This window comes from Oculina patagonica, chromosome 6 (genome assembly GCF_052425735.1).
Source record: "Oculina patagonica isolate OP01 chromosome 6, crgOcupat, whole genome shotgun sequence".
Taxonomy (NCBI): domain Eukaryota; kingdom Metazoa; phylum Cnidaria; class Anthozoa; order Scleractinia; family Oculinidae; genus Oculina; species Oculina patagonica.
Genome location: NC_135763.1, coordinates 12,636,014 through 12,648,420, shown reverse-complemented (window position 1 = coordinate 12,648,420; position 12,407 = coordinate 12,636,014). Strand labels below are relative to the sequence as shown.

Here is a 12,407-nt window from a genome sequence, read left to right as displayed (position 1 = left end):
ATACATAATTTTCAGCCTAAAATCGGCAGAAAAATAAGAATATTCAGCCTGGGTCGGAAAAACTGTATTCTTATAAAAAAAAGAGTGTAAACAAGTGGAGATGTAAACTTTTATTTGCTTGTTACGTTTTTTACAAACACTTCTTTTTAACAAATAAAGTTTTTTGAGGGTATTCAAAACATTTTCGATCGTCTACCTTCGGGTCATTTTCCGAACAATTCCGAAGAGTGCCGAGGATGGTCCTAAGATTTTGCCACCAAATAGTATCAAATTTTAGTTCATTCAGCATTTACAAAGTTCAAAAAGATAACACTGTTTAGATCTTGTATACAACGATGCGCACAAACTGCACTTATTTTCGCAGTTGACTGAATCAAGTAGATGAAAATAAATGTCATGTTTTTTAATCCCAATGTTCTATTGTTCACATTCTAACGACAATCTTTCCAACTGTGTGTTGAGACAATTGCTGCTGCAGTGTGTCACAAGCATCTTCTAGAGATACAGTGTGGTGGATAACTGGCCTGAAGGTAACGCAAAAATACAGCTCAGTTAAAAGACATTTTCTTTAACTTTCAAGGGACCCTATCATGGGCATGACTTTGAAACGTCAAAAGCCGTGGAATTAGAGCAAAACGTTAGGTACGTAAGGACCACGTAAGGGGTGACAAACAAACAAAAACAAAACATGACAAATTTGCAATTCTGCGTATTTCACGAAATGCCTTGTGTCCTTCTTTAAGAGCCCTAATGTTATATTAAAACTGAAAAAAAAAAAAGCATTTTGTTACGGTTGAAACCACACTAGCGGACATCCCCCCGTAGGCAGACACCTCCCGCAAGCAGACAGTCACGGGACAGCCACATGATATATAAACACTGCATTTTTAACAAGCTGACACCTCCCGTAAGCAGTCACGGGACAGCCACATGATATATAAACACTGCATTTTTAACAAGCTGACACCTCCCGTAAGCAGTCACGGGACAGCCACATGATATATAAACACTGCATTTTTAACAAGCTGACACCTCCCGCAAGCAGTCACGGGACAGCCACATGATGTATAAACACTGCATTTTTAACAAGCTGACACCTCCCGCAAGCAGTCACGGGACAGCTACATGATATATAAACACTGCATTTTTAACAAGCTGACACCTCCCGTAAGCAGTCACGGGACAGCCACATGATATATAAACACTGCATTTTTAACAAGCTGACACCTCCCGTAAGCAGTCACGGGACAGCTACATGATATATAAACACTGCATTTTTAACAAGCTGACACCTCCCGCAAGCAGTCACGGGACAGCCACATGATATAGAAACACTGCATTTTTAACAAGCTGACACCTCCCGTAAGCAGTCACGGGACAGCTACATGATATATAAACACTGCATTTTTAACAAGCTGACACCTCCCGTAAGCAGTCACGGGACAGCTACATGATATATAAACACTGCATTTTTAACAAGCTGACACCTCCCGCAAGCAGTCACGGGACAGCTACATGATATATAAACACTGCATTTTTAACAAGCTGACACCTCCCGTAAGCAGTCACGGGACAGCTACATGATATATAAACACTGCATTTTTAACAAGCTGACACCTCCCGTAAGCAGTCACGGGACAGCCACATGATATATAAACACTGCATTTTTAACAAGCTGACACCTCCCGTAAGCAGTCACGGGACAGCTACATGATATATAAACACTGCATTTTTAACAAGCTGACACCTCCCGTAAGCAGTCACGGGACAGCTACATGATATATAAACACTGCATTTTTAACAAGCTGACACCTCCCGTAAGCAGTCACGGGACAGCTACATGATATATAAACACTGCATTTTTAACAAGCTGACACCTCCCGCAAGCAGTCACGGGACAGCCACATGATATAGAAACACTGCATTTTTAACAAGCTGACACCTCCCGCAAGCAGTCACGGGACAGCTACATGATATATAAACACTGCATTTTTAACAAGCTGACACCTCCCGCAAGCAGTCACGGGACAGCTACATGATATATAAACACTGCATTTTTAACAAGCTGACACCTCCCGCAAGCAGTCACGAGACAGCCACATGATATATAAACACTGCATTTTCAACAAGCTGACACCTCCCGCAAGCAGTCACGAGACAGCCACATGATATATAAACACTGCATTTTCAACAAGCTGACACCTCCCGCAAGCAGTCACGAGACAGCCACATGATATATAAACACTGCATTTTCAACAAGCTGACACCTCCCGCAAGCAGTCACGGGACAGCCACATGATGTATAAACACTGCATTTTTAACAAGCTGACACCTCCCGTAAGCAGTCACGGGACAGCCACATGATATATAAACACTGCATTTTTAACAAGCTGACACCTCCCGTAAGCACACACTTAGTCATGGTCCCATCCAAAGCAGACACCTCTCCAAGGCGACACCGTTTATCTGATTTTAAGGGTGTCTGCCTACAGGAGGATCGCCTGTATCACCCGTGAAAACTTTTCACTGCTATTAGAAACTTATCTTTTCTCACCTTATCACTGAATTGGACAATTTATCCATGATGTCACAGAGGATGTCTGTTGTTAGTTAAAGAAGATCAAAGCAAACTGACTGCTCAGACGAGACGTTGGCGATTGGAGTAGGGATCAGATGGGCAAAAAAGGAGGCCTCTTACCTTCTTTTCGCGTGGCCATTTTCTCTGAGAAAGTAGCGAGCGTGCGTAGTGAAAGCAAAGAATTTAGTCGCAAAGAAAAACTTGATGTTTCAGTGGGAGTCCAATCCACGACCCCTGCTGGAGCCTTTGTACGTCTGCCGCCTTCACATCGAGGAGTCAAGACAAAGTGATGCTTTCTGTCCGATCTTTTTTTTTGGGGGGGGGGGGATAGGGATGGATATACCAAGGCTACCCCTACCAAATGGTATGCACGCCTGTGGTCTGTTTAAAGGATACGCAAGTATCGTCCTTGTTGACCTAAAGAAAATATAAATACGAATGTTACACAGAGCCACCAAGATTTAAATGTATTATATTCTGCCTGCGTTGTCTAGCCCTACGTTCTATGTTTCATTACGTCTTTATTGACTCTTTCCCCAGGGGGGGGGGGCACTCCCATAAATTTCGGATAGGGGTGTGCCGCCCAGGTTCTTAAACCCTGACCCTATTGAAGGATGAAGAAAGCGAAAATTGATACCCTTTTTAAGGTCCAAAACTGAAAAATGACACCCTATTCAAGGGAAGAAGAAACGTTCCGTGACGACGCAAATAACGGCTAACCGCGCACAGCAAAACAAAGATCTTTATAAAATCAAAATCACTTTACTAACACCTGAACGGATGCCTTTTTACGTTTAGCTGGGCGTTGTTTCTTTAGCTGATAGAATTTAGGTACCCTATCTAAGGATCACACCGGAAACACATTGCCAAAATGAGCAAAAAAGATACCCTATTTAAGGACAGAACCTCAAAAATCATACCCTATCGGGCGGCACATACCTATATAGCCCATATATGGGAGTACCCCCCCCTCCCCCGGGCTCTTTTCTTGGAACAAAGAAAAGAGCTGTTGATCTATTACTTTAAACTTGATGGAAAAATCTGACCTATTCAACTAGAATCAACCATTGTTCGGTTGTTTTTTGTTTGTTTGGCATTCCACTGAGGAGAAAAACGTTTCGGTAGGTTTGCTTTGAAGTTGTCACAATCTTGTTTCCCGAAAGTAAGACCATACCTCGTGACAGGGTCCAGGAATGTTCAAAGAGAAAACTGACCGATGCTCCTTTTAGGTAAAGTATCTGAGAATCAGGAGGGTCCAGCTATATTTAGAAGAGAACATAAGTTCGATAAAGTAAACTTGTTGAACTAGTCTGAGTATACGGTAGAAGGTAGGTTTAAACGTGATAGCCATAGCGATAGATAGTACTAATGGAGCGAACCTCTTATACTCCAGAAAAAGTAGGCGAAATTGGTCATGGTTGTCACCCATACATGAAAACAAAATGGACTGGTCACAGCCTCTCTATTTTTCAACGCAAAAGAAAGTGAGAGGGACAGCCAGCGAAGCGAGCGCGAGTACGAAACACGAGGGGAAGAAAATACGAAAAAATAAAGGGCTGTGGACAGTCTAAAAACAAAAACATTCCTGACATTTCTCTGAATTTGCACATACAGAAAACAATTTTTATGACAATAATTAGAACTGACCAAATAAATAAGTGTAACACGACATGACAATGCTCCATGGCATGACAGAGTATTACCTAAGTATGTTGCTGACTTATTTCAGAGGTCTGAGACGAAGTATGCCTTACGCAACAAAGAATTTGTTATCCCTAGATTTAATACAGTCACATATGGCAAACATACGATCAGATACGTTGGGCCTAAGATATGGAACATAATACCAAAGGACATTAGGAGTTCACCAACACTGTCATCTTTTAAGAAAAACATTCGTAAGCTAGATTTAGATATTTTAATGAATGATAATTGCTGCGCTAATTGTTTTCTATGTAGTTCTAATCTTAATGTAAGTTCTTAGCTTGTATTTTAACTGTACATATTGAAAATATTTTATCTTGTATTTTAACTTGTATATATTGTAAATATTTTAACCAATTTTAACCGATTTTAGCATTTATTAGGATATTTCGATTTTGTTATTTTTCTTTTACTTTAAAGTGTCCCCATTTAGTGGTTTTATTACTGCTATTTTAGTTTTTGACACTCAAATAAAGGTTTTATTATTTATTATTATTATTATTATTCCAAATTCCCAAGAAGTTGCGAGTTAGATTATGCAAACTCAAATGCTTTCAAAAGCTTGATTCAAGTTCAATTTTTTCTACTTTCACGTATCACACACTCATCTTTGACCAAATCATCCCTTCACGAATCAAATAGTCAGCTCATCGTCACATATAAGTCTTTTTATCCTTTTCTGTCCCAAATCATGCGTCGTGCGTAACCTCTCACGCATTATGAAAACTGGTTAACTTTGTTTCACGAGTCACACGGTTAATATTTCATTTGCACCGTCTACACTCAGTATGTTTGAGATGTCGTCAATAATTATTGTAGTCTCATCTGCTGGGAAAACGTCCTTTACACAGAACTGACCTGCAGACCTTGAAGAGAAGTGATCCACCGTCCAGCCACCGCGAGACAAGAAATTACATCGTGTTTTGAGGGCAATGGATTTGTGCTGGTTAAGGAAATGTCCTGCTGTACTTTGACATCATTATCTTGATGAAGAGCTGTTTAACAGAAGGAAAGCAGCTATCTGTGTACTTGGGTGTGGAGTACTTAGCTCTAGGCACGCATTTTGTACAGAACACTATGTACTGTAGAGAGAAGCCCTTCTCATGCATTGCAGATCTATGACACTAACCAATAAATTACTGATTCAAGAATCTTATGCAAAGGAATCTAACTGATTGAGAGAATATGTCAGAGGGTTAGCTCTAACAAGACTTTATAGATAGCAAAAAAGGTTTGTTGAAATGCTCTCCTCTGTTGAGACAACAACAACACACGCCTTATTACCAAAAATAAATTATATTAAATTACAAACATAATATTCACATAAAGGAGGTTGTTTGGCACTAAAGCATGAAAAAAGAAACAAGGAAAAGAAGTATGTAATAACTAAATAAATCAACCAATAAAGAAATAAATAATAAAATAAATATTAAATAAAAAAGCAAACGATCTAGGTACCAGTTGAAAACTCATAAACGTTGACAGTTTGTAAGATTGTTTGTAAGATGTTTAGTTTGACTTTGCTTTTGAAGGTTTTCAGGTGGAGGCATTTAAGAGGGGGTGGGGGGGGGGGGCGTTTTAACACCTACTGCTGAACACATTTATATCAAGGGCTGTTACCTCCATTGTCAATAACACAATCCACACCAAGTCCACCTGTTTCGTCCATGCATATATCTACAAGGGATTTCTTTGTTTTCCTCAAGTCTATGACATTTGCTACAACATGACAGAAAGACATTTAGTTAACATTAAGAAAATTTCACTCTGAATTATTTCTTCCTATTGGTTGCTGAATCAGGCGCATAAGTGTTAACTTGGAATTTGGTCAGCGCAATGTTGCAAGCTGTTTTTTTGTCAATCTTGCACAAAGACCCTTAAATATGATACATGCAGACAACACAAAAATGTTTTTTTTGATCTACAGCCAGCATTTACACTTCAATCAAACAAAGCCCATGAACAGGTAGGCTTGATTACCTAGCCACTGTTTGGGGGAAGTACAGACTTCAGAGAGCTGCAGAAATTAAGCTTAGTCAACTGGCTCCTTAGTGCATCCCTCTAAGTTTATTTTTTTCCCTAGTTGCCATTTGGCCACCGACTGCTCAAGTTTGGTCGCTAAATTTTAGTCGCTAAATTAAGCTCACGCTTCAATACTTCTTCTCAATTTTAGTCGCCAGGTTCCAATAGACAAATTCGGCTAACGTGTTTACATCGTTGTTGCCACCCAATTCAGACCATGTGATGATTCCTTTGGGAGGTTACAATTGTGCAATTTGTCACACATAACTGAGCGAATGGGAGTATAAACGGACAGAACAATTGTAACCTCCCAAAGGAATCATCACATGATCTGAATTGGGTGGCAACAACGATGTAAACACGTTAGCCGAATTGGTCTATTTTGGTTCCAATTTAGTCGCCAGTTCCAAAATTTTAGTCACCATGGCGACTCAAATAATCTTAACTTGGAGGGTTGTAGTGGGAGCTTGGTGAGCAAAGAAGGCTGATGGGGGAGGGGAGGGTGGAGAGATGGGGTTGGGGAGGCAGCCCTTGCCATGGCATGCTTCTATCTGTAAATAACGCATCTGTTGTTACATTGTTAAAGTGGCACATGCATGAAATACCAAAACAGGATAGTTTGCATTGACATGAAAACAATGAAGATTACCTTACCTATTGTTGGTTGAAGACTTTGCAGATAAATAACTTCTTCTTCTGACGAGGCTGTTGCAAGAACCTATAAATTAAAAAAAATAACAATGGTGTAAATTAACATATAGCAATATAGCTAAGTCATGATAAGGTTGGCCATTATCATGTTTCCAATAAAATCATGTCACTATATCATAGTCTGTGCTTAAAAGAAAATTAAGATCAGTCATACCTTAGCCCCCCAAATATGAGCAAGCTGTATTGCCATTACACCACTCGACTGAAACAACAACGGCAACAAAACATATTTTAATTTTTCTTCATAACTGTGATTGGTATGGACATACCAGTACCAATTAATTTGTAACCAACAAATAGATCAGAGGCAATTAACATTTGCTAAAATTACTCCCCTTATTAATGTTTACCAATTGTAAAACAAAACAAAAACTGGTCATTTCCCCATTAAATGCTAAATCCAAAATGGCATTCCAACCTGCAAAGCTATGGTTCAATGCTGCCAAGTGGATACTAAATATTCTAGTTACTGTTATTACTCAAAAAAACCTGTTAAACCAATTACATTTTGTGACTTTTTGATGCAATGCTTACTTGAGTGTGGTACTTACAGTGTAATTGGGAATTACTTAAACCTCATAAAGAAACATTTTTGAATAAAACATAACTTTTTCAACCATTATAGCAACAATGCAGGGATGTCACTAAGGGTTGGCTGCTGGCTAATTTCACCGGCTAAAAAAGACCTAAAATCTGGCTGAAATTTCATATGAAAACAAAGACTTAGGTAAACTTTAAGTGCTGCCATGGCCAGAGCTGGCTTAGTGTTTTCTTACATCCCTGGCAATACATGTCCAAAACTCTTTAAAATGTTGAATGAATGTCAGTGTCACCTTCACAATCAGAGTTTCTGTACTTACTGAGGCACCATTAAATATCAGTATAGTCTCCCCACCACACACTCTGGCTTGATAGTGTAGTGCAGTGTAAGCTTTTACAACATCACCAATGCACCCTGCTGCATCTATGTGATCCACTTTTTCAGGTTTTCTTGCTAAAGTAAATATTTGAAATAAAGCAGAAGAGAGAAAATGGGAATTTGGGTGCAACGCAAAGGCAAAGACTTCACCTTCAGCTGACACCTTGCCGTGGTGGTGAAGCTTGCGTGTCTCAATGACCTAGAGAGCTGTGCCGGCGGGGACTTTGGTCCCTAGCAGGTCTAACCATGCTGGATTGGTCGAAAAGGTAGAGGTCAGACCAAGGACAGCCCCTGGTCCTCCAGGTTGGGGGTTGGGCGGTGGGCCAATCACCGCTCCCGGAAAACTTATCATAATTATTACAGAAACCGAAACTAGAATAACCGCTGTGCCCCACTGGGAAGCAGGGGTCAAAGTTGTAACACACACAAAGGCAAAGAAACTGCCTGTGGCAGCATTAACTTAATGATGTAAGTATTTTTACAAGATGGCATAGAAGACTAGTGAATAAGATTTAGACGATTTGTTTTAGAATAAAGATATGAAAATTGGAAAAAGAAGAAACAACAACCAAATTATTTGCCATGATTGTGTTAGTCCCGTAGAGGAAGTGGCTCTTAAATAAGTGGACATTTTAAGGACCCTAGTCAGGCTCTACCATTTTCAATGCCACTGAAATTATGAAAATTGTATGGTGTAGCGAAATCTTATTGCATTGCCATACACAATGTAAGTTGTACGTGTTACTGGAAGTCTGTTTAATTACCTTTAACAGTTTCACAGTTATGCTCCGCGTAAAATATAATACCGAAACTTTGGCATGTAAACAAAAACAAAGGTGTGGCTAACTAGGGTCCTTTAATCTTCACTCATGACTAAGTACACATTTAAGGACGGTGCCTACTAATGGCAAGGTATTTTTGCCCGGCCAATGACTATGCAAGCAATGTAGATGTTATCAAGGGCTACTAAAATTCAAAAAGAAAATTGGGGGTAGCCACGCCAATTTTCGCGATAATTAGGTTTGAAATCTGGAAAAAAGTGCTGACGTGGCATTTTAAACTAAAGTAAAACTAAATACAATTTCCTTGCAAATTCCGTTTGAAATTGTTTTTTCATGAACAAAATCAACATTAAATATAACAATCTTTAAAATAACTAACAACTAATGTCTTCGGAACTGCGTGATCCACGTTTTTATTAACAAAATAATTGCGTTTGAGCTATTTTTGACTCTAGCAGCTCTCACTTGCGCGGCCAGAAAATTGGCCTAATTTTTTTTCACTTAATGAAAAATTAAACATGTGCACTATAGACTTACCACTTACATTTTATAAAATAAAAAGTAGGGGTCACCACGCGTTTTTAAAAGTTATACCAGTTGTTTTCAGGTTCTAAGGAATCGCTTTGAGGGTCTGTTACATTTTCCTATCCCCTCTCTAGCGAGTCAAGAATATTTGCATCTCGCGCGTGCACTACGCCATTTGTAGTTAGCAGTTTGCGGGTTACGTTTTAGCGCTTAGCGATTTGTTTTTAACTTTTAATGTGAGCCATTTTCAGTGGTTAGCGGTCAATGGTTACTGATATGTTGCTTTTCCGCTGTTCCTGGCTTAGTATATGTCCATAAACTGGATTTCGTCACAGAGAAATCTTTCTTGCTTTTTAGTTGCACGCTTGGTCGCGTAGTTATATTCGTCATTTTGAGCGAGCAAATTAATCAAAAGCGCGCGCGCCCAGTGTGATCGATGCATTGCGTGATGCGCAGAACAAGTGCGCAGTAGCAATAGGAGGCACCGTCCTTTAGTCGTGTATGTTCCCAGCTACTGTACATACAGATTGCATCAACACTCACCAACATCATACTGAGACAATACACAGAAGTTTGCACATCCAGCTGATGTAGAATCTAATGGAAGCAGCCCTGTTCATATATAGAGTGTACAACATAATTAAATACTATGTAAAAACTGCATAGCATCCAGAAAGATCCATGTATTCTCCTACACAGAATGTCTTTTGGTTAGGCGGACCATTGTCTGTCAACCAGTTAATCTGTTTATCTACTAGGGTGTAAACTCCATAGTTGATTGATTAACTAAAGTAATTAATACTAATGACCTAACATCTTAAATAAACCTGCTATAATGCTGGTTTTAGTTTGAAAGCAAAGCAACTACAATAAATTATTGATGTCACCAAAGACAGGCATGTTTGCAAAAAAACAAAAGTATCACATTACAAACATTTTCCAAAAAAACCAAAGTAGGGTCAAATATCATGTTTTGAGTTTCAATATCTTAAAACTGGAAATAAAAAAAACTTCTTTGACTTACATTCAAGCACAAGTCAACAATCATCATACTTTCAGTGGATTGGTCCCATTACATTCTGCACTATCTTTTGAGTCTCTGAGTTTATTTCAAAATTGCTTAATGTACATATTGCACTTGTAAACACTGTTAGAAAAATAAAATAAAGTGAAAACTTCAACACACACCTGCCACCTCATCCCCGATGCTTACTCTGGTAACTGCTGATCCAACTGAGAGGGAGGAACAAACAAACAAACAAATAAACAAACAAACAAACCTAAACACTACAAAGAAGAAATTAAACTAGGATAGCCTCAAACCTGAGGCATAAGTGCACAGTGCAAACTAAAGTAAAAACCTGTGTAAACCCCAACATCGTTCCCAGGGTCTCTCTCCCCGCTCCCCAGAGCTTTGGGGGTTGGGGAGAGAAAGTTCCCTGGGAACGAGGTTGTGAAAACCCGGGTCACATTTCTTGGGTGTGAGTTAACAAATGCTCCAGATCACAGGCGAATCATTAAAACGAATCGCACAGTGCATACAATATATAGTAATCTATTGTAGTACCATTTGTCACAATTCCTGATATTTCTCTTCCAAATGGCTGCTCCTTCTTGTTTGTCAGGTTAAATTCCTCTAAAATCTGAAAAAAAAAAAGAATATGACTGAAACATCATAGCAAAAAAGAACATAAAAAACCTAGGGGCTCAAAAATACAAAAAAATATCTCCTATGGGAAGGAATGGTGGCCTAGTGGTTAGTACACTATGGTCTGGGTTCAAACCATGGCCTGGGTCACTTTATTGTGTTCTTTGACAAGACACGTAACTATCTCTTTCTCCACCCAAGAGTATAAATATTAAGTGGGAAACAGTAATAAAAGAACGCTGAGAAGTAACCCAGGTAATCCATCATACTCCTAGTTGTTTCATGCTCCAGAAATTGGAGTCTTAACACCACTTGTATGAGCCACTAGTCTTGAACTTTGTTTACGCTACCAAATTGCAGTTGTTTCGCCCGATAGCCTGTTCGCCCGGAGATGTTTCGCCCAAACTTTTTGTGGATTCGTCCGAAGAAAAAGTCGATTCGCCCGGACTAAGAGTTGATTCACCTGGACTAATGATATCTTGGATAATCAGAATGTTTTGTTGGGTTACGAATCAACTGTTTCTTTGGGCGAATCGACTCATAGTTCAGGGGAAATGTTTCCAGGTGAATGGCTATCGGGCAAAATGACCTGCTACCACGTTACCTTACTATGGTGTGGAGACAAACCACAGGCCTTGACCTTTACAGCAATGCTATTTTCATCCAACGGTGGACATTCAAACTACAACAAACACATTATTGGATAGAAATTTAAGAGGAGATATGTTAAATTTGACATTCACTAGGTGCCCAGGGGTGGGGAATTCAACTCTGGATTCCAAAAAAATTCAAATTCCTCTGGGGTTGCCCCCCCCCCCATCCTGGGGCAAACCTTTGATAGGTGCATAAGGCAACCACATTGTTTGGTACATGGAATGTCAGGACCATGTATAAGCAGGCAAGTGTACCCCTTACAAACTTCATGTGGACTACCAAGAAAGTGAATCTGCATTCGTCACGTTCACAGGTTTGCTTGAACGCTGCACAATCTTATATGCCACATGTCCCACCCACCCCCCCCCCCCCCATTTCCCTAGCTACCCAGTCTCCAAGCCAACATGAACACTGTGCACTGTGGAATTAAAAACCTTGACAGCCGAAAGATGAATACCATTGGTATTGAACTACAACAAAATCAAATATTAATGATCTTGAATGTCTCATCAAACAAGAACGAAAATTTCATTTTGAGTTTTATACGGAGAACATCTTAGTTCTTGAACTTGTATAAAGAATTGACTTAAGCTGAGACCTAAAAGATCGAATTTATTTGTATATTTTTTCCCGTGCGTCTTACCGATTCGCGTAGCTCATAAACTCTTTGGCCATTTTCATCTTTTCGAACCACTACAGCTCTTGTCTGCATCGTTAAAAGGACACTAATATACAGCTTTTATGCAGTCTTGTTTATACTCTCCATCAGTACGCCATATTGATTTTCTTTGCATTACTGCTGTACTAAAGGTATTGCAGGCGCTGTTCTTGTATCGCGTGATCACGATCCTCGTCGCGTCACGG

The 12,407-nt window shown here is 39.5% G+C and overlaps 1 protein-coding gene across 1 annotated transcript; it reads right to left on the bottom strand.

Annotated features, from left to right (window-relative positions):
* Positions 1-95: 95 nt before the first annotated feature.
* On the bottom strand, positions 96-12,352 carry LOC144656533 (quinone oxidoreductase-like protein 1). Its single transcript, XM_078516757.1, has 14 exons — positions 12,187-12,352; positions 11,494-11,571; positions 10,809-10,884; positions 10,430-10,474; positions 9,785-9,853; positions 7,876-8,009; positions 7,170-7,217; positions 6,959-7,022; positions 5,903-6,001; positions 5,141-5,277; positions 3,753-3,837; positions 2,975-2,995; positions 2,555-2,600; positions 96-524 (listed from the first exon to the last, which is right to left on the bottom strand). Exons 1-14 carry the CDS (start codon positions 12,253-12,255, stop codon positions 425-427), a joined length of 1,071 nt encoding a protein of 356 aa, XP_078372883.1. The 5' UTR covers positions 12,256-12,352; the 3' UTR covers positions 96-424.
* Positions 12,353-12,407: the final 55 nt, after the last annotated feature.

What these genes read in the sequence shown, in the direction of transcription:
- LOC144656533 (XM_078516757.1), bottom strand. Translation starts at nt 12,255, where the DNA reads ATGCAGACAAGAGCTGTAGTGGTTCGAAAAGATGAAAATGGCCAAAGA. An exon ending in CATCGGGGATGAGGTGGCAG is followed by an intron (nt 9,854 to 10,429) that starts GTGTGTGTTGAA and finishes ATATATGAACAG; the next exon opens with GGCTGCTTCCATTAGATTCT. An exon ending in TCAACAAGGACGATACTTGC is followed by an intron (nt 2,601 to 2,974) that starts GTATCCTTTAAA and finishes AACTAACAACAG; the next exon opens with ACATCCTCTGTGACATCATG.